Here is a 23,683-nt window from a genome sequence, read left to right as displayed (position 1 = left end):
TCAGCTCGAGTCACTGTTGGTGTGGAGTCTGCATGTTTCCTGCCAAGTCCGAAAGACATGCTGGTTAGGTACATTGGGATAGATTAGGTACGCAAACAAGTACCAGAATGTGGTAACTAGGGGACTTTCACAGTAACTTAATTATGATACTAATAAATAAACTTTAAAAGATAGTTATATTGTGTGCAGTAACGAGGGATTTGCCCTGAGAATGCTCAACTTTAACACTAGACTCCTTGAATTTTCATGGCATCAAGTCAAACATGGGAAAGGAAACCTCATTCTGATTAACACCTACCATAACCCTACAGCTAATAAATCAATACTTCACCATGTTAAACAAAGAACAATACAGCACAGGAACTGGTCCTTCAGCCCTCCAAGCCTGTGCCGCTCATGTGCCCAACTAGACCATTCGTTTGTATCCCTCTATTCCCGGTCTGTTCATGTGGCTAAGTCTTAAACAATCCCAGCATATCCGCCTCCACCACCCTGCTTGGCAGTGCATTCCAGGCCCCCACCACCCTGTGTAAAATACATCCCTCTGATATCTGAGGGAAACCTTGCCCCCCTCACCTTGAACCTGTGACCCCTTGTGTTTGTCACCTCCGACCTGGGAAAAAGTTCCCACTGTTCACCCTATCCATACCCCTCATAATTTTATACACCTCTATTAGGTCACCCCCCATTCTCCGTCTTTCCAGGGAGAACAACCCCAGTGTACCCAATCTCTCCTCATAGCTAAGACCCTCCATACCAGGCAACATCCTGGTAAACCTTCTCTGTACTCTCTCCAAAGCATCCACGTCCTCCTGTTAGCGTGGCAACCATAACTGGACGCAGTATTCCAAATGTGGCCTAACCAATGTTCTATGTAGCTGCAACAACATATGCCAACTTTTGTACTCCATGCCCCATTCAATAAAGGCAAGCATGCCATATGCCTTCTTCACCACCCTCTCCACCTGTGCTGCCACCTTTAAGGATCTGTGCACTTGCACCCCCAGGTCCCTCTGTGTGTCTATACTCCTGGATGGTTCTGCCATTTATTGTATAGCTCCCCCCTACATTAGATCTACTGAAATGCATCACTTCGCATTTATCTGGATTAAATTCCACCTGCCATTTCTCTGCCCAATTTTCCAGCCTATCTATATCCTGCTGTATTCTCTGACAATGTTCATCACCATCTGCAAGTCCAGCAATCTTTGTATCATTCGCAAACTTTCTGATCACACCAGCTACATCTTCTTCCAAATCATTTATATATATCACAAACAGCAGAGGTCCCAGTACAGAGCCCTGCGGAACACCACTAGTCACAGACCTCCAACCAGAAAAAGACCCTTCCACTGCTACCCTCTGCCTTCTATGGCCAAGCCCGTTCTCCACCCATCTATCTAGCTCCCCTTTCATCCCATGCAATTTAACCTTTTGCACCAGCCTGCCATGAGGGACCTTGTCAAACGCTTTTGTGAGGCATGACCTCCCTCGTACAAAACCATGCTGTCTATCGCGAATGAGTTTATTTTGTTCTAAATGCGCATATATCCTATCTCTAAGGATCTTCTCCAACAATTTCCCTACCATGGACGTCAAGCTCACCGCTCTATAATTACCCGGGTTATCCCTGCTACCCTTGTTAAATAACGGGACAACATTTGCTATCCTCCAATCCTCTGGGACCTCATCTGTGTCCAGTGAAGAGACAAGGTTTCTGTTAGAGGCCCGGCAATGTCATCTCTTGTCTCCCTGAGCAGTCTAAGATAGATACCATCAGGCGCTGGGGATTTGTCTGTCTTAATGTTTCCTAAAAAACCTAACATTTCCTCCCTTGTAATTGAGATTTTTTCTAATGGGTCAACACATCTCTCAGAGACTACCAGTCAACATGTCCCTCTCCTTTGTGAATACTGATGCAAAGTATTCATTTAGGATCTCACCTACTCCTTTGGGTTCTAAGCATAATTCCCCTCCTTTGTCCCTGAGAGGTCCGATCCTTTCTCTGACAACCCTCTTGATCCTAACTTGTGAATAAAATGCCTTAGGATTCTCCGTAATCCTGCCTGCCAAGGAGATTGTGACCCCTTTTTGCCCTAATTCCCTGTTTGAGATCTTTTCTACTTTCTTTGTATTCCTCCAGTACTCCATCTGTTTTTAGCTGCCTGGACCTTAGGTATGCCTCTTTTTTCCCCTCTCTGATTAGGCCCACAATTTCCCTGGTTATCCATGGATCTTAAATTTTGCCTTTCCTATCCTTCCTTCTTACAGGCACATGCCTGTCCTGCAGCCCCATCAACTGCTCCTTAAAAGACTCCCACATGCCAGATGTGGATTTACCTCGAACAGCCTCTCCCAATCAACAAGCACCAAATCCTGCCTTATCCGGCTATAGTTAGCCTTCTCCCAATTCAGCACTGTACCCATAGGACAACACTCATCTTTTCCCATTAGTATCCTAAAGTTTACAGAATTGTGGTTACTGTTTGCCACATTCCCCTACTGAAACTTTGATGACCTGACCGAGCTCATTCATAAGAACATAAGAAATAGGAGCAGGAGTAGGCCAACTAGCCCTTCGAGCCTGCCCCGCCATTCAATAAGATCATGGCTGATCTGTCGTGGCTCAGTTCCACATTCCCGCCCTCTCCCCATAACCCTTAATCCCCTCTCTTATCAAAAACCCATCAACCCGCGTCTTAAAAATATTTAGCGAGGCAGCCTCCACCACTTCAACGGGCAGAGAATTCCAGAGATTCACCACCCTTTGAGTGAAGAAGTTCCTCCTCAACTCTGTTCTAAACCGCCCCCCCCTTTATCTTGAGGCTGTGCCCCCTAGTCCTACTGTCCTTTCTGAGCGGGAAGAGCCTCTCCACCTCTATCCTATCCATCCCATTCATCATCTTATACGTCTCAATGAGATCTCCCCTCATTCTTCTAAACTCTAACGAGTACAAGCCTAATCTATTCAGCCTCTCCTCATAGCTCAACCTCCTCAACTCCGGAATCAGCCTAGTAAACCTCCCCAGTACTAGGTCTAGTATAACCCCGTCTCTAGTTGGGCTATCAACATATTGTTCCAAAGAACCTTCCTGTATGCATTTCATAAATTCCTCCCTGTCCAGACCCCCAGCCCCAAGCGATTTCCAGTCTATACCAGGAAAATTAAAGTCTCCCACTACAACTACCCTATTTTTTCTGCACCTATCCAGAATCTCCTTACATATCTGTTCAACTTCCTGTGGGCTGTTGGGAGGGCCAGTAGTATACCCCCAGCATAGAGACTGCACCCTTCCTGTTTCTGAGCTCCAACCACAGTGACTCGTTACATGACCCTTCTAAATTGTTCACCCTCTGCACCGCTGCAATAGGCTCCGTAACTAATATTGCTACACCCCCACCTCTTCTAGCCCCTCTCTGTCACGCCTAAAACACTTGTACCCTGAAATATTCAGCTGCCAGTCCTGTCCTCCTTTTAACCAAGTCTCCGTCACTGCAACCACATCCAAGTTCCGCACAAGCATTAAGGCTCTAAGTTTGTCTGTCTTGCCTGTTACGCTCCTTGTATTGAAGCAGGTGCACTTCAGACCTCCAGGCCTGCTGAGGTCTTCCTCCCCTGGAATGCTCTTCCTTTTAGATAACCTTGTCCTGGCCCCAAGCTCATCCCTAGCCTCTATGCTTATTGACCTATTGTTTTGATCCCCACCCCCCTACCACATTAGTTTAAACCCACCCGAACCACACTAGCAAAACTCCCAGCCAGGATATTCATACCCTTCCAGATTAGGTGTAACCCATCCTTCTTGTACAGGTGCCATCCTCTCTTGAAGACTTCCCAGTGATCCACGAATTTGAAACCCTCCCTCCGGCACCAGTCCTTTAGCCACGCATTCAATTGTACAATCTCCCTGTTCCAAGCCTCACTAGCACTAAACACTGGGAGCAATCTAGAGATTGCTACCCTAAAGGCCCTGCTTTTTAGCCAACTACCCAACTCCCTGAATTGCTCTCACAGGACCTACCTGCTCTTTCTGCCCACGTTATTTGCACCAATGTGAACAAGGACATCTGTCTAGTTATCCACCCCTTTTAATATGCTTCCTACCAGCTCAGAGACATCCAGGACCCCGGCACCAGGGAGGCAGACTACCATCCTGAAGTCTCATTCGCGCCCACAGAACCGCCCGTCTGTGCCTCTAACTATTGCATCCCCCACTACTATTGCTCTCCTAGTCCCCCTCTTTTCCTTCCAAGCCACAGAGCCAGACTCCATGTCAGCGACCTGGTCATCGTGGCTTACCCCTGGAGGGTCATCCCCTCCCACAGTATCCAAAATGGTATACTTATTTTGGAAGGGGACAACCACAAGGAATCCCTTCACTGACTGCTCTCTCCCTTCCCCACTCTTGTCCGTCACCTAGCCCTTACTGTTAAGGGGGATAGCCACCTCGGTACTCTCTGGTACGTGACCTTTACCCTTCCTAACCGTGACCCACGTGGCTTCCTCCTATGGCCTCAGTATGACTACCTGCCTGTAACTTCTCTCTATTAATTCCTCATTCTCCCTGACTAGACCAAGATCATCGAGCCGCAGCTCCAGTTCCCTAACGTGGTCCCTCAGAAGCTGCAGTTCGAAGCACCTGGTGCAGATATGGGCTTCTGGGAGGTTAGGCGACTCCACGAACTCCCACATCCGACACTGAAAGCAACAAACCGGCCTCTTACTCATACTTACCCCTTTCTTTAAATTTCCGGAAGAATGAAGAACAGAACCTACCCTGCTTCTGCTTGTTTATGCCGAAGCCCATTGAGCCAAGACCCTTCAGCCTTCAGTCTGCTCCCTCTCACTCCGCTGCCCACTGTATAGAGTGGCCTTCCTTTTATACCTTGCGCGCTAAAGAAACCCTTCCCAGCTCACCCCAGGGCCCACTTCCACTTCTCAAATTAAAGTAACTTGAGAAAAAAAACCTGCGAAAAACTAAAAAGATAGCAACTCGCTTACCTTCTCGCTCCAAACACAAATCGATCCTCCTCTCACCTTGCTCCGAGAACAATGAATGCCACTTAAAGGAAACACTGAGGGAAGCAAGGGCACAGAACATACTCTCGATAGGGCACTTCAATGACCATCCAACCAAGAATGGCTCTGTGGCACCACTACTGATTAGCTGGCTGAGTCCTGAAGGACATTGATGCTCGACTGAGTCTGTTACAGGTGATGACAGAACCAAGAAGAAAAAGGATAGGCAGCACAGTGGCAAGCATTGCTGCCTTATAGCACCAAAGACCCGCATTCAATTCCGGCCTCGGGTGATTATGTGTGGAATTTGCAGGTCCTCTGTGTGTCTGCTCCAGTTTCCTTCTGCACATTTTGGATTGTGAATTAGATGGATTGGCCATGGTAAATAGCCCCTTAGTGTCAGGGGCACTAGCAGAGTAAATACATGGGGCTACAGGGATGAGACCTGAGTGGGATTGTTGTCAGTGCAGGCAAAGGGTGAAATGACCTACTTCTGTAGGGATTCTATGAAAACCTACTTGATCTTGTCCCCACCAATCTACTGATGCATCTTTCCATGACAGTAAGAAATCTCACAACACCAGGTTAAAGTCCAATAGTTTATTTGGTGGCACAACCTTTTGGAGTCTCGCTCCTTCTTCAGGTGAGTGAGGAGTTGTGTTCATAAACAGGGCAAATATAGACAAACTCAATTTTGCAAGATAACAGTTGGAATGCGAGTCTTTACAGGTAATCAAGTCTTAAAGGTACAGACAATGTGAGTGGAGAGAGGTTAAACACAGATTAAAGAGGTGTGTATTGTCTGTGTATTGGTTCGAACAAGATCACTTCACTGCACAGGACCTTCAACTGACACTATACACTAGATACATCAATGACATTTTCTTCCTTTGGACTCATAGCGAACAATCACTGAAACAACTATATGATGACATCAATATGTTCCATCCCACCATCAGACTCACCATAGAGTATTCTCTGGAATCAGTGGCATTCTTGGACACACGCATCTCCATCAAGGATGGTCACCTCAGCACTTCACTGTATCGCAAACCCACGGCTAACCTCATAATGCTCCACTCCTCCAGCTTCCACCCCAAACACCTTAAAGCAGCCATCCCCTATGGGCAAGTCCTCTGTATACACAGGATCTGCTCAGATGAGGAGGATTGCAACAAAAGCCTCCAGATGCTGAAAGATGCCCTCATAAGAGCAGGATATGGCACTTGACTCATTGATCAACACGCCACAATGAAAAACTGCACTGACTTCCTCAGAACGCAAACACAGGACACAGCGGACAGAGTACCCTTCATTGTTCAGTATGTCCCCAGAGTGGAGAAGCTACAACATCTTTTCCGGAAACTTCAACATGTCAAAGACAAACATCTCACCAAGGCTATCCCCACTTCTTGCCTTCAAACAACCGCACAACCTCAAACAGACCATTTCCTGTAGCAAACTACCCAGCCTTCAGGAGAAGGGGGACCACGGCACCACACAACCCTACCACAGTAACCTCTGCAAGAGGTGCCGGATCATCGACATGGAAGCCATCATCTCACATGAGAACACCATCCACCAGGTACACGATACATATTCGTGACTCGGCCAACGTTGTCTACCTGATACGCTGCAAGAAAGGACGTCCCGAGGCATGGTACATTGGGGCGATCATGCAGACATTACAAAAATGAATGAATGAACACCGCTCAACAATCGCCAAACACGAATGTCCTCTTCCTGTTGGGAAATGCTTCAGCAGTCACGGGCATTCAACATCTGATCTTTGGGTTAACGTTCTCCAAAGAGGCCTTCACGACACACAACAAAATGCAGAATTACTGAGCAGAAACTGATAGCCAAGTTCCGCACACGATGACAGCCTCAACTGAGCTCTTGGATACATGTCACGCTATCTGTAACACCCATGACTTGGCTGGGCTTACAAAATCTTTAACTGTCCTGGCTGGAGACGATACACACCTCTTTAACCTGTGCTTAACCCTCTCTCCACTCACATTGTCTATACCTTTAAGACTTGATTACCTGTAAAGACTCGCATTCCAACCATTAACTTGTAAATTGAGTTTGTCTAAATATGCCCTGTTTGTGAACACAACTCCTCACTCACCTGAAAGAGTAACACTCTGAAAGCTTGTGCTACCAAATAAACCTGTTGGACTTTAACCTGGTGTTGAGACTGCTTACTGTGCTTACCCGAATTCAATGCTGGCATCTCCACTTCTTTCCATGACAACAGGAGTGACTCACCCACAGTCCTTGGTCAGTCTTGTATGGTGGTTATTCCAGCTGTCAAAGGTCATTAGGGTTCGGTCATCTATTTCAGACATTGCTGCAGGAGTTCCCTCAAGGTAGTGTGTCCCAGGTTCAACCAGCAGCTGTTTCATCAATGACCCCTCCTCCATCACAAGGTCAGAAGTGGGGATATTAACTGATGTACGCACAATGTTCATGACTCCTGAGACACTGAAGCATCTGTATGCATATGCAGCAAGACCAGGAAACATGCACACTTGGGCTGATATGTGGAAAACATCATGTGCCAGGCAACGACCATCTACAAGAAAGAATCTAACCATACAGCTTTGATATGCAATGGCATTATCATCGCTGAATTTGCATTAACACTCTGCGGGTAGGATTGCCATAGATCAGGAACTGAACTGGACTAGTCATGTAAATACTGTGGCTACAGAATAGTCATGATATGGCACTGCCAGCATTGGACTGGGGTAAACACAGCAAGAAGTCTTACAGCACCAGACTGAAGTCCAACAGGTTTGTTTGGTAGCACAAGCCACTAGCTTTCGGAGCACTGCTCTTCATCGAGTGGGATTTCATTTCTCAAGCAAGACATGTAAAGACACAAACTCAATTTACAAGATAATGGTTGGAATGCGGATCTTAACAGGTAGCCAAGTCTTAAAAGGTACAAACAATGTGAGTAGACAATGTACAGGCCAGAGGATGGGGATTCTGTGGTGCAATTCACCTAACTTTAAAAAGCCTGCCCAACATCTACAGGACACATGTTAGGAATGTGATGGCATACTCTCCACTTGTTGGATGAATGCAGCTTCAACAACACAATAAGTTCAACACCACCTAAGACAAAGCTGCCCATTTGATTCCACATCCACCACCAATGCACAGTAGCAACAGTGTGCACCATCTACTAGATGCACTGCAGGAATTCACCAAGATTCCTTAGGCAGTATCTTCCAACCCAGGACCATTACCAAGTAGGACAAGAACAGCAGACACCACCACCCGCAAGTTCTCCTTCATGCCACTCTCCACCTTGGCCTGGAAATATATCACCATTCCTTCATTATTGCTGGGTAAAAATCCTGGAGCTCCCTGCCTTAACGCCACATGGATGGCAGCAGCTCAAGGCAGCTCACCATCGCCATCTTAAGGACATTTAGGGATAGACAATATACACCAGCTCAGCCCTCAATGCCCACATGTAAATGAATAAAAAAAGCTTGTTTACTTATTAGTGTCACAAGTAGACTTGTGACACTTTTAAAACTGCAACGAAGTTACTGTGAAAATCCCCTAGTCGCCACATTCTGGCACCTGTTCAGATGCACTAAGGGGGAATTTGGCATTGCCAATGCACCTAACCAGCACATCTTTCAGACTTTGGGAGGAAACCCACGCAGATATGGGGAGAACTTGCAGACTCTACACAGACAACGACCCAAGCTAGGAATCAAACCCAAGTCCCTAGCACTAACTGCTTCACAGTGCTAACCACTGTACCACCATGTCATATGGTATAGAACAGACTTTGCTGCTGGTTCAAAAGGAATTGAGCTATAGTTTTAAGTGCTGAACACCCCAAGGTACAATGCGAATTGCAGGTTTTCTTTCCTTAACTTTTGGTCGAACTCCTATGCCTGAATCCCAAATTATGAGGAAAGAGGAGCTAGAGTTCAACGAAGGTAGCTGTAGGAGGGTAAGACAACAGTTAAATATCTAAAAAAAAGCAAAAGGTAATTACGCAAAATTTATGTCTGCCATTACAGAAAAGATGTGTAAAAAGAAACTGAGCACTTTTGTATTGTCTGAACTCTGACAATAAACCACAAAGAAAATAGATTTTCCATTGGAGTTGCATGGGAACAGAAATACCACTATCAGACACATCAGGCAGAAATTGTATGGGAACCACTTCCATACCGGTCATCTCCAGGTATTTCTGATTGTTCTTAAATGAAGGGGGAAGGCATGGTGAAGCAAAGAGCTGCCATATAACTTTCCCACACAGATATAAATATACATAACATATGAGGACAAATTTAGATTTGTACCACAGCAATACTTCCTTCCTAGGGTCCAAAGTTGCTACATTAAGGATCTGTAACAAAAACAATATATGCAGAGGATATTTTAAAAATGCTATAAAAGCCCATTTATTTGATGAGCAAATGCCTTGACTTAGATAAGTGACAAAAAAGTAAAATCGGTCTTTTTTCTCTGTCACCTAATTAGGAATTTGGAAATTAATGAATTAACACAAAAGTTGAAGTACTCATTAAAATTAATAGTTTTATTCAGGGGTCAGGGTACTAACTGGGAACACATTTCTTTTTCACTTTGTGGATGGGCATCATGTGCCTTGGGTGATCAATATAAGGAGCGTCTCCAACGTAAACTAAAGATTTCATGTAAATGGGAGACACTGCAGGGCCCAATCATATATTCCAGAAGTTAGCTACTGCCACAAGTAGGGAGGGGTCAAAGAGTAAGAAGACGTAGGAAGTACAGGATCTTTGTTGTATACACTATTCTGAAACAGTCAGAGTAGCAGTGACTGGAAATCCTGAAGGTGTGCATCTCAGACAATGGCAAGGGACTAGTGGGCAAGGGACTGTACAGGATGGAACAGCAAAGAGTAGAAAGATAGTACAACATTCCATTGTTGGGGGGACAGGCAATTCTGTAAGTTTGAATGTCCTACATGGTGTGCTGCCTCCCTGGTGCCAGTTTAAGGAGTGCAGCACATTCTGCAGAGTGGAGCAAGCCAGAAGTTGTGGTACACATTGGCACCAAAATAAAAAAGGCAGGCACTAAACATCCTTCAGTTCAGATTATCATGAACTAGGAAATTTAAAAAGAAACCTCAAAAGGTAACCTCAGCGCTAAGAGCTAAACCAGAATCAAGCTGGCGAAAATAGGGAGGATCACTACATAGCTGCCATATTTCAAGTTCTTGGGTCATTTGGACCAGTTCTTGGACAGAAGAGGCACCTACACAAAAGACATGGGTTGCAGTTCAGCAGCACTGGGACCAATGTCTTCATAGGGAGGTTCACTACTGTGGTTGGGGATGGTTTAAACAAACTGGCAGGGAATTGGACACAAGCAGAAAAGAATAAGATGCATTAAATTAATACATTGGACAGTACTAAAGAAAGCAGTGCCATAGCATCAGATGAAGGACTACAAGGAGATCACAAACATGCAACAACCAAGGAGTGGTGAGGGATTTTACTCAAATATTAAATTGTGATCATGTTAAAAGGATACGGACAGCTTCATTGACAAGTATGCTCTTAACCCAACTAGAAAGGTGGCACTGCTGGATCTGATCCTGGGAAATGAGGTGACACAAGTATCTGTGGAACGTTCGGGTTAGTGATCATCACATTAGAAGATTTAATAATGGAGCAGAGCACACCAAATACTGAACTTGGAATGATACCAATTTCAATGTGATGAGGATGGAGACTGACAAGAGAAACTAACAGAGCAGCATGGTGGCACAGTGGTTGGCATTGTTGCCGCACAGCGTCAGGAAGCCATGTTCAATTCTAGCCTTGGGTGACAGCGTGGAGTTTGTACTTTCACCGCATGTCTGCATGGGTTTCCTCCAGGTGCTCTGGTTTCCTCCTACAGTCCAAAGATATGCAGGTTAAGTAGATTGCCCATGATAAATTGCCTCTTTGTGTCAAGATGTATAGATTAGATAGTAAGTGTGTGGTGTTACGGGGATAGATGGCCTGGCTAAGGTACGTAGGAGTGCTGGAGCAGACTTGATATGCATGGAAGGGATTTTAGCATTGTATCATTAAACCTTTTGCCATCTATCTGGGTCCTCCAGCCTATCTCTGAATTTCTCTTGTTCTTTCTCTCCTCCCCTACAAACGCACTTTCACTTGTTCAAAATTTACTACCTTCTCAACTTTTCGCACTTCTGATCTGATGAAAGTCACAGACCTGAAACAATACTGCTGCACTCCCCACAAATGCTGTCAAATCTGCTAAGTGCTAACACTATTTTCCATCATTTTATTTCTCTTGGTTTTCTTCTTTTAAAATGCTGTTCATCTTTTCATATTAAGTTGGGATCGACAACAAACTTGACTTTCATTCTTTCTACACCCCTAGCCTGGAATGTTTCCAGCATTTACTGGTTGTATTTATAACCAAGATATTCATCACAAATGTGACACTTCACATAACAAAAGAGGAATGGGAACATATGCACTGTAAAATAAAGCTTTTGTTCTGCGAATATATTTCAAGAAAAGATCTGTTATTCTGGTCAAAGTCAATTACTCTTAAAGAATGCACAAAAATAAAATCACATTATGAAAATATTTTTATTTGCATATTACACAATTCAAGCTTTTTAATACAAATTTAAGTCTGCTTATTCTTGAGACATCTGCTGGTATAGATACATACAGGAAAACAAGCTATAATACATAACTAGGCAATTAGTGTTACATTAAGGTGCATTAGCATTTATTGGATACGGAGGATTAGATAATCACAACTTTTATGCAACAAGGTCAGCCTTACAGCATTATGGCTAGACAAAGCAAGTAGTGCAATACCATTTATTGCAACACATGATCAAAAGTATACAACCTTTTACAATTGCATCAGATGAGAAATAGAAATGGCAAGCACAAAAGGAAATTGTTCAACCCTTAATATGCTGAAAACATCGAGTGTAGAAATCCATATGTAGGTTATGCATTAATCATAAAACTTTTGAATACCTAAATTCATATGAGTTATAAAAATTCAGTCGACTTCAGGTTGATCAAATGCCAATATGGCCATACCAGTTCTTATAGCAAGAAATTAGAATGCTTTAAGAGATGTATCCATCCCAGTTATCACTAAGTTAAAAAAGCCAGTTACTGCAACCATTTTATGCAACCTGCGTGAAGATATCTAATACCTGTAACTCTTTGGATATGGACTCTTGTTTTGCTCAGAGGTTTCTTTTGCATCCATCTAGTGCTGTTAAATTAGCCAGAATGAAGAGTTGACAACAAGGTGCACCCCATCCCCACAAAATAAAGTTGCAACAGAAAGGATGGTATTTGAATCGGAATTATATCTGTAACAGGAAAATGATACAATAAAAGGTTTCCTGGATAAAGCTCATAATATGGCAGGCAAGATTTGCAGCTTTATTCACACTCTCCCCTTTAAGGGATATGCACCTTGACAATTGAAACTTGATCATATAGGCATACAAACATTCTGGTGAAAGGGTTTCACAAGTAATTACATTTTAAACTGCAAATAAAATGTAATTCTTGGAGTATTTTCATAATCGGACAATTGATGCCTACGTTACATCCACAGTAATTTTATCAGTATGTTTTGAAACATCACACCAAAATATCAATGAGTAACTAAAAAAGGACAGACTTTTAAAGTATAAACGCGTTAATTATGAACTTCCCATGGTCTAAAAATGAAAGCAGCTTAGTTTGGAAAAGAGCGTCTTCAACACCTTGCATGAGTAATGCTTATATGCTACACTACTCCTATTGAAACAATATTTAGTTAAATTAGATTTGGTGCATAGCATCATTAGTTGCTTTATGAACAAAGTATCCTGGATTAAAAAGCTGAGCAAGCATCAAGTTCCAGTTCTGAAAAATAATAAGGTCCATTCCATTTTATTTTCCTGAAAAAAATTTCTAACAAGCATGTGATGTTGCAGGTGTAAGACACCAAAGCAGACAGGAGAACTTGTTAGTATTTAATTTCCATCACTGTTTGAGTTATGAAGCAATGAATTCAGATGCTTTTTAATGAAAAGGCTCAAAATAATTAGCCTTTCATTTATTGATTGCTCTAAGCATAAGTTGTATCATTAAACTGTAGAAGACATTTCTTAATGAATTCATACATAGTCCTTTGAAAAAAGTATTTTCAAAACAAAATCTGTCTCCCAAAAATTGTGGAAAATATTAAAATAGGATATCCAAATGGTAGTAGAATCACGCAGACTGTTGCAGATCAGACTTCACAGGCAAGCAGATTGACTTAAGGTGCCATTCTGATCCTGTATTTCTATTCATAAACAATGTATTTGATTTCACCAAATCTTTCCTGTATTTATGGAGATTGAGAACTTCTATAGACATTTGAAAGTACAAAAATAGTTAGCTTATGCTATGGATTGCAATTTAAAACAAATGCTTCAAAATGCAGACTATTAAAAGGGACATTCCAAAGTATCTCCGAGCAACCATGCCCTTAGCTGCAAGGTCCATCAGAAGTCTATTAGCGCATATCTAATTGCACTAAATAATTGTAAATATTTCATCTAAATGAATAAAAGAAATTCAAGTCTGAATGCATTAAGCCTTATTTTGCAAAATAATTTCCAACATTATTATAAGCACGGATACAAGTCTACATTTAAGTACAGTTTGATTGCCTATGCCCTCCCACATATATATGCTAAGAATAACCATAGAAAATACTTTATTTTACACAAACAGATTAAATTCTATAACTAAACTGGAATGCTTATTTGCACCTCTGTGGTGCATCAATACAATCAGATCACCCAGAATTTAGTCCCTATAGATTATAAATGCAGCATCAAAAGTCCTGGGCCTTTCATGTAGGAATCCTACATGCAGCACTTGCAGATTTAGGACCAGCAGGTTATATAAGGCATTACTTCTGCTAAATTTCTAAATACTAGATCATTAATATTAATAATTGTGATAAGGAAGACTGACAAATATAAGCCATAATTGGTTTGCTTAAACAACCAATACCCCAGTTTTCAAAAAAAATGGAAGCAGGCAGCTACATTGAACACTTGGCCACAACTCTTTTTAAAGGGAAAAAACATTTGCATTTTTCAAAACTTAAATAGGAAGGATCTCTAGATTTTGATAAATTTGGATCATCGTCCAGATGGCAGATGGCTAGAAACAGCGTATGACCCATAAAATTGTACTTCTTTACGAATTTCTCGTAAATGTCAGAAAGTTAATCTCTGCACCAGTGGTCGTATTTTCTGTATCAGACATGAGCAAAAAAAAACTATGGTTGTAAATTGCTAAATGGGTTCTTCCACTTGTCCACTGCAATTTGGAAGAACCAAAGAAACCATGTCTTTTGTCAGGGTTACTACAGCTATTCCTCTGATTAAAGGTAGAAAGCCCATGCAAGTTCAACCCAATATGTTTCCCCTAACAGAGGGGAACATTATCTGCTGGTATGGCACTAGTTCTTGGAAGAATGTGAGCGGTTGCAATCCCACCCCATTCTATCTACCCAATTACATTTATATTATACACCCATCTCAAAGGATTGAGCTCCTATAAAGATACACTATTAGCGGTCTTTTTTGTGCTAATGGTGCTAAGGGAGAAATTTGGAAATAGAACAGCATCAAGTACATTTTTGTGGAAACTTTTAGATACAAGTAGCACTATTATCATCAGAAATTTTTATAGCAGACTGCCATTTCAGTTTTCTTTCGTGAAATCAGCAATTTTGATTAATATGTCAGTTATATTTCATTATAAAAATTGAGATATTCCTGTTCTTCATATGTTTTCCTTTCTCCGTGCTCCATAAACCCAAAATATATGTTTTAATTTGATTAAAACTGGATCAGTAAAACCCTTTGCCATGGAATTGTCAGGCAAGAGCTCAGGTAGTCACTGTACACATATGAAGTCATGCAAAACAAAATTAAAGCCATTTTAGGGTGAAAAAGCAAATCCAGTTAGGATAATGATCAATGGATGCCTCATTTTTAGTATATTTTACAAGGTGCTCAAATTATTTCAGTAGTCATTGGAAAACACTTAAATTATGGAGCCAATGCCTACATGAAAATTTAATTACATCTCCTTTACAGAATGAATACATTTGGAAATGTCAAAACAATGGGAAAGAGCAACCTTGTGTGTTGCAGGACCAACGTACATATAAGCTTCCAACAGGAGCAATTGCAATGTATGTGCAAAAAGTTTTGCAATTATAATGGTCTGGAGATGCAATGAACAATGAGTACAATGGGCGGCATGGTGGTTAGCACTGCTGCCTCACAGCACCAGGGACCCAGGTTCAATTACAGCCTGGGGCACTGTGTGGAGTTTGCACATTTGCCTCGTGTCTGTGTGGGTATCCTCGGGACGCTCCAGTTTCTTCCCACAGTCCAAAGATGTGCAGGTTAGGTTGACTGGCCATGCAAAATTGACCCTATTGTCAGGATGATTAGCAGGGTAAATAAGTGGGGTTACAGGAATATGGCTTGGGTGGGATTGCGGTGAATGCAGACTCAATAGGCCGAATAGCCTCCTTCTGCATTATGGGGCTTTTATACTTGAGTTGCACTTCAGTATTTTTAATTTATAACATCCATACTTTTATTTTAGTATGCCTTCAGTTTAGATGAAAGTCAAAAGTTCCACATTTGAGAGTTATCCTGTCTAGTTAAGTAAGACTTGACTTTTTCTCTATTTTTGGCACTTCCAATATTTGACAGAACATTTCAAATCATACAAACAACTGGGATACAACTATTACTAAACTTATTTGAGCCCAAGCCCTGGCTATTCCTACAAACTGGTTCACTGAGTTGGCAGTCATAAAATATATCCAGAAATGTGCAAATTTTAAGCCAAGTATCAAGCTAAAGTGACTTTAAAAAACATTTAAAAGTAGTTTGAAGGTCTGAACTCTACAACTTGCAAAAGAAAAATGTTAAAGCCCTCCTCTCTCAAAAAGTGAATCTATTCTAAGTCCATTTTATGATTATTTTGTCTGATCGGATTGCAAGATTGAAAGTCTTTGATAAGTGCCTTCTCTTTATTATCCAGCAATTCTATTTTACATTGCATTTAGCTCTGCAGAGTGTCAAGCACTAACGCAGATATATAAAATAGGAAACTAATGCAAGAACTATAACACTTCATTGGAAGCAGGATTTAATTAATGACATTCTTTTCTAGAAATATCACTGACTGCATAGATAATAGGTTCAGATATTTTACTGTGCTCTGAAAATAGCGACTTATGGAAGATAATAATCAATAAAAAAAAGACAATCGTGTCAATTTTCTTAAAACTACTGAGCACAATTCTGACCATGGTGTGCCCTAAACAGGTCTCAACTGCTCAATCACCACCTGTAATTAGACACATTTAGCATGACTGTGTGTCACGTTCTAGAAAAGGAGTCTTGCTCCTCCCTTCAAAATTGTCAAAACTACTACATTAAAACCCTGTCCTGGAAAAAAAATTGGAAATGTCTGTAATGCAAATTAACATATGCACAGTGATGTCACAATAAGTTCCACATTGCAACAATTTTTACGTTTGATAATATATTTAGTGTTCCAGTTTTGAGTTTTAATTTTTCTTAATGTTCTGTATTTTGTTTTTTCTTCTATTAAGATATACAATTCACAGCTACTCCTTTACCCTGCATTAATGGAGATGAATACTGCAATCATGATTTCTGGACACCATAGAGGTAGCAGAACAACACCCGATTCATGTTAAATTAAAGGCAAAATACTGTAAGAGTTGGAATCTGAAACAAAAGCAGAAAAGGCTGGAAGATCTCAGCAGGTCTGATTGCATCTGTGGACAGAGAATGGAACCAATGTTTCAAAACACTGGCTCTATTCTCTCTCCACAGATGCTGTCAGACCTACTGAGATTTTCCAGCCCTTTTCTGTTTTTGACCAGATTTATTTTGTCTGTTGAAAATTAATCAAAATTTTACTGATCTAACTTAATCAAAGACTCAAGGCAACAGAAGGTTAGTGAATATGGTTGTATAAGCTTCAATTATCTTTCTTTGGGCTACTTAAAATGGCTTCTGATCCTAAAGAACAGTTAAAACAAAAGGCATCAAAAATTTTGGCACCAATATTACATATTGTATTTAGTTGTTTTAGGAGTAGGGAAGTAGTATTTTCAAAAGATGTGGTCTAATATTTATTATGACTGATATCACTGAAGTATGGTGCCATTACCAGAGTGCTAGTATGACAGAATGAGACAGCATGAAGCTGTTTAACTAACAGAAGACTCTGAGGTTTTCAAAGCATATGTATTTTATTTTTCTCAGACTGCTGGACAGCCAATGACTGTTAGGGTGGTCAACAGCTGAACTATTGAAGACATTCTCAATAGATGCTGCACCTTGGTAAAAAGTGAAACAATTTTAGGAACAATAAAATGAACTGACTCTTCAATTAACTTGCCCAACAGAATCATACTTGTATGTATCATGTTATTGTCAATATTAGGTAGCCAAGAATCTACCCTCCAGTACCTATGCATACATAGGTTATAACTTAAAACACAACAGCATAAACAGGTTGTGTTACTGGGTAGTGATCTCAACATTATTTTCACGACTGTAAATGTACACGTTAGAACACAATGGTGTTTCATTTAAAAGATACTTCACAACTGACTCCACATCATTAATAATCTACAAGCACAGACCAAATAATTCACAAAGTATGGCAAAATCAAAATTTGTTCAGTTTGGTACTATGGTTCCAAATATTAATTAAGGGATAAATAAACAAGTGCGACCCCTTTAGATTTTTCACTGGCCAACAGTACAATGCTGAGGGCTTCAGTAGAATCTAACCACCCTGCCTACTGCATTACTCTGAATAATATTTGATCAGCATTATTGAGTTATAACAGTTCTGGTTAAAATTGCTACTGAATTGCTTTGGTTTTCCATGTACCTTGCTCTGAAGATGCAGATATTGTATAAACAGAACTAAATTAGAGACACCATAAGGGAAAGCATATTGACATGCAAACGTGTACCAATAAGAAGGTTAAAATGTTTCAACCCTTCTTAAAAAGATATAGGATCAACATTTCATGGCCTACTCAATGAGTGAGACAGTTACTTAAGTTCAATTTCCAATGTTTTGTAGTGGAAGTAGAGACTGAGGACCAAAATTAAATCAAAGTAACTGAATAGATTTGACTGGTGCAAGTCTAATGTCAGGTTACTAAAGTGGAATTGTAGATGTATTATTGCGTAGATAAACATTTAATGAGTTTATACATATGGAAATCTGATATGACACCAGGCCATAAGCCATCAGCATAACATAGAAATATTGCAACGAAGAGCTAACAAAGCCATTTTGATCTTGCATTGAAATTACAAGACGATATTTGAGAACCAATGTGTAGCAATCTTACCACACAATGACCACCAATGGAAGCAGGCTAAGCTTTTCTCTGCAATTTGGATTACATTTAAGTTGCCAATATGGTGCTTTACAGCCAAAGAAAATCTTTAGTTTCTATGCTAGCCAGGTGCCCTGGTTTGGCAACAAGGTATTTTGCGAAGCCACTGTTGTAATTCTGTAAACAAGTTAGTCTCACCATTCATTTTAGGTTACAATTCATTTTAGGTACAAGATATTACAACTAGCTCCATCCTGCACTACAGTTTTCATTTATTATTTAGAAATACTGTTAAAATTAATTGATACTTTGTGTAAACATAAGTGGATCTTACGCATTTTCAAAAGAAATTTGAATCATTGTGCAAAATACTCTAGTAAACGATAATTTGGTGTTAATCATGATCATAAACAAAAGGTCATGACTCTTTAACCTTGTTGCTACTTCGTGTCGCAATTCATGAGGACACCTTCTGAACAGCAGTCATGGTTCAATCCTTTTAGTTAGATTCTGTGCAAACTGATCAGATGCAAGTGCAAGATTTCGGCTTTGCTCCAGGCAGTCACTAGAACGGTTCATCTGACAAAACTTCACAAATCATCATCACCGATTCCCTCAAAGGCATAGTTACCATGGAAGTCATTAGCACTGATATCATTGGAGGAATTAGATGTGCCGATTCCTCGGATGCTAACGGAAGAGAGCTTACTCTGCAAGATGACAATAGATGGTAAGCATATGAACGCAGTGAATAAACTGATTTAGTTAACAAACATCAGTTAAAAATATTCAATACTATTAAAATATTTTATGCCTGCAGAAGCTAATATTGAAATGTTGGCAAATTGAATGAACCAAATGGTTAATTATTAGAGGAACGAGTGTGTAATGGATTCACACAGCATTTTGTCATCTTTGTAATAGAGAACTTGAATATTGCTGAAAGGAGAAGCATGTTGAAGTTATTCATCTTGCACTATTCAGGTCAGACTTAAGAATGCCAAATTTCAAACGATCACAACAATTTATACCATGAGGAAAGGGATACTGATTGGCTGAAGAGTGTTGCCATGAAGAAAGCAATGGGGAACTTTAGGCTCATACCCACGCTGGCTCTTTGAAAGACTATCCAATTTAATTACACGTCTCAGCTTTGTCCATAAATCCGCAAACTGATCCTTGGGTATTTGTACATGTTCAATTGCCTTTTTAAAGTTCCTAAGGAATTGGATTCTATGACTCTTTAAGATAGTACATTAAGGCTGATCTAACTTAATCTTAAAAATATTCAATAATCCTGCTTCACAGCTCTCTGGGAAGATAATTCTAAAGATTAACAACCCCCAGAGAAAACAAATTCTCATCTCCATTTTAAATAGAAGAGTCCTCATTTTTAAACTGTGTCCCCTAATTCTGAGTCTCTGTCCCATAACCCACCTTGTCAAATTCCCTCAGAAGGTTGCTTCTCATTCTTCTAAACTCCAATGGATACAGGCTCAACCTTTCCTCATAAGATAACCTCTTCATCCCATTGTTTCTAATGCAATTATATTCTTAAATAAAGAGACCAAAACTGTACACTTTGTACAGTTCTCACCTACATACTGTGCAAAACTTTCTTAATTTTATATCCCATTCCCCTTGCAATAAATGGCAACATTCCATTTGCCTTCCTCATCACTTGCAATAATTGCATAATGTTTTGTGATTCATATACCAGGACCATCCAGATCCCTCAACAACTGAGGTCTGCAATGTCTCTCCATTTAAGTAACATATTGCTTTTCTATTCTTCCTGCCAAATTGGACAAGTTCAAATTTTTTCCATATTATACACCATTTGCCAAATTTTACTCACTCACCTAAACTTACTTTCATGCACCGTAACAAGATTTTAACAAACCTTTGTGAAAAAAATCATATTTCTCTTTCATCAAATACATCAAATCTGTGACCTCCAGTAACCAACTCACTCACCAGATCGAACAGTTTCACCCTGCTTGTTCTATCAAAACTGCTGAATTTTGAATCTGTTAAGGTTCCATACCTTTCTTTATTCTGAGAAAAACCCTAGCTTCTTAAATCACTTCATCCCAGCAAATCATATCTGTATCCTTCTGTGGCTTGATATCCTTTCAGAACAATGGTGCCCAGAATTGTATATATTTTCTTCTTATATAGTTACTGAAGATCAAGGATGGGTTGCTTTCACTGCAGTTTAACGGGTTCAGAAGTGGCTGTTAAGTTCAATATATAATCTGCAGGCTGCCAAATGTGGAGCAACAGTACTTGAAGGGTTAAGTCGATGAGTTGTTTGGAGATTTGTGTGCTCCATCCAATACTTCAACTTCTCTGCATATTCACAAAGTCTCTCTATTTAATTAGTGCCTCCCCAAATAAGCCTCCTCCATTTTGGTCAGTCACAAACCAGGGTCTCAGAAGTTTTTGAACTCCTTCACAGACACTCAGGATATCCCTAAAGCATTTCTGCTGTTCTCCTGGGAGTCCCCTGCCACAACCAAGTCCAGAGTACAGCAGTTGCTTCAGGAGTCAGGTATTCATAAACAGCTGGTTTTAAAGTGATCAAACTTGTTTGGGAGAGGATGCTGCTGTTGCACTACTTCTCTTGCTACCAGATTTGGAGGATCTTCCACAAGCATGGCTGGTAGTATTTCCCCAGTGCTTTGGGATGCCTGCTGTAGGTCATCCAAGTCTCTGAAGTATCGAAGAGTTTTGGGGGATCACTGCTGCCTTGTAAACCATGACCTGTGTTTCAGTTGAGATTCTAGATTGTACATAATACTTCAGCTGAGGTTTAACTGGTGTTTTGTCAAGGTTTAGCATAACTCCTGTATTTAATATCCCTATTTACAAAGCCAAGCTACATATGCTTGCTTAACCAGTTTTCCTTATCACCTTGAAAGAGTTCCGTACTCCAAAAGGTCAAAATGACCCCGGATCCCACAAAATTGTACAGTTTAAATTATGCTGCCTTTCAGTGTTGTTCTTCCAAAAGTGAAGAACTTCACACATCCACATTAGATGGCATCTGCCAGTTACTATCTTGCCTACTATTTACTACATTGCCAAGTTTTGCATCACCCATAAACTTTGAAAGTATACTTTTAATTCCTCAGCCTAGGCTGATTATAAATATGAAAGCAATGGTCCTATTACTGACCCTATATGGGACCCCATTTCATATTTCCTCCAATCAGCAACATTCATTCCCCATTACATTCTGGTCCTATCACTTTGACAATTACACAGTAAGTAGTCTCGACATCAAGTTGAAGTCCAACAGGTTTATTTGGTAGCATGAGCTTTTGGAGCTTTGACCCTTTATCAGGTGAGTGATATATTTTAACAATTATGTATGCAAGTTAATTTAATTCACAAAGACAAAACATGATAATTAAATTGTTTTGCAAGTCTATAGACAACATTTATACAGTACCTCTGCTACTCTAAATAACAATCAGATCTGTCAGGCATGATTTGCCTTTAATAAATCCATTTTATCAGTTCCTTAACTTGTGCTTCTCCAAGCAAGAATACATTTTGCCCTTGACAATGGTCTCTAGTAGTTTTCCCAACACTGATGGGTATTAATGCGGAAAAATTATCCATTAACTTGCTTCTGATTTTTCACCTTCAGTGATATTCTCAATAGATGTAATGTGGAAGAGTACGGAATGATTCTGTTGAGAACCTACTCAACCAGGTGAGGAGGAAAATCTACAGTTTGAAACTTAACAGAAATAAATGTGGTCCATCACACCCGCACCTCAATAGATTTGCTCTTTTGATACTCACCACCTGCATTATAGTCAAGTTACATACAGAATAAATGCATGTTAATAATAATTCATAACAATCTATGCACTTTTCCAGAATGCAGCAACTACACAGGTGATTACTTAGATCTGAGAAAATTGTTTAGGTATCAGATCATGATTTAACCAAAACAACAAAAAAGTTAACAGTGTAAACTCCTAATTATAAATTAGTTTGAATAGTTTTACTCACTGACAGCTTTACAATAGGTTCTCTGTTTGAATCAGGAGAATCCTAGAGAAACATAAAATTGTTAAGGCCATGAGAATTTGAAGTATTGCATCTATTCATTTATTTTTGAACAAAGTGCAGCAATACTGAGTTCACAATTTACTTCATGGAAATAAGAAATGTCCAGGCAAAGTTATTTCTGACATACAATTACATCTTTATCAATTACACTCCACCCTCACCCTTACAGCACAAATTGTCCTTTTTTTTGTCTTCAGCTCTGATGAAGAGTCATCAAGACTCGAAACACGAGCGCCATACTCTCTCCACAAACGCTGCCAGACTTGCTGAGTTTTTTTTAGCATTTTCTGTTTTTAATTTACAATCTATATTCACTTGAATGTAGGGACTGAGTGTATTATAACTAAACTTGTGGACAATACAAGGATAGGTAGAAAAGCAAGCTGTGAGGAAGGTACAAAGTCTACAAATGGATATAGGAAATCAGTGAGTTGGCAAAAAATTGGCAAATGTGGGAAAACTAGTTCTCCACCTTGACATGAATTAAAAAAATCAGAATATCATTTATAGAGTCATAGAGGTTTACAGCATGGAAACAGGCCTTCAGCCCAACTTGTCCATGCCGCCCTTTTTTTTAAAAAAAACCCCTAAGCTAATTTCAATTGCTCGAATTTGGCCCATATCCCTCTATACCCATCATACCCATGTAACTATCCAAATGCTTTTCAAAAGATAAAATTGTACCTGCCTCTACCACTACCTCTGACAGCTTGTTCCAGACACTCACCAACCTGTGAAAAAAATGCCCCTCTGGACACTTTTGTATCTCTCCCCTCTCATTTTAAACTTATGCCCTCTAGACTCACCTACCTTTGGGAAAAGATACTGACTATCTACCTTGCTTATGCCCCTCATTATTTTATAGGCCTCTATAAGGTCACCCCCTCAGCCTCCTACACTCCAGAGAAAAAAGTCCCAGTCTATTCAGCCTCTCCTTATAACTCAATCCATCAAGTCGCGGTAGCATTCTAGTAAATTTTTTCTGCACTCTTTCTAGTTTAGTAATATCCTTTCTATAATAGGGTAACCAGAACTGTACACAGTATTCCAAGTGTGGCCTTACCAATGTCTTGTACAACC

The 23,683-nt window shown here is 40.3% G+C and overlaps 1 protein-coding gene across 1 annotated transcript in view; it reads right to left on the bottom strand.

The window, feature by feature from the left end:
• Positions 1-11,639: 11,639 nt before the first annotated feature.
• Positions 11,640-23,683, bottom strand: part of snx17 (sorting nexin 17) — an 89,606-nt gene continuing 77,562 nt past the window's right edge. Inside the window, exons 14-15 of the mRNA XM_080192691.1 lie at positions 22,544-22,585; positions 11,640-19,224 (exon numbers count right to left, since the gene is read on the bottom strand). Coding sequence (XP_080048817.1) covers positions 19,105-19,224; positions 22,544-22,585 — 162 coding nt within the window. The 3' untranslated portion in view covers positions 11,640-19,104. The remainder of the gene's footprint in view (positions 19,225-22,543; positions 22,586-23,683) is intronic.

The sequence above is a fragment of the Carcharhinus amblyrhynchos genome, chromosome 7, assembly GCF_965287045.1.
Source record: "Carcharhinus amblyrhynchos chromosome 7, sCarAmb.v2.hapA, whole genome shotgun sequence".
NCBI classification, from domain to species: Eukaryota; Metazoa; Chordata; class Chondrichthyes; order Carcharhiniformes; family Carcharhinidae; genus Carcharhinus; species Carcharhinus amblyrhynchos.
The sequence above is the reverse complement of the archived record's forward strand: the minus strand, read 5'-3'. Positions and strand labels throughout refer to the sequence as shown.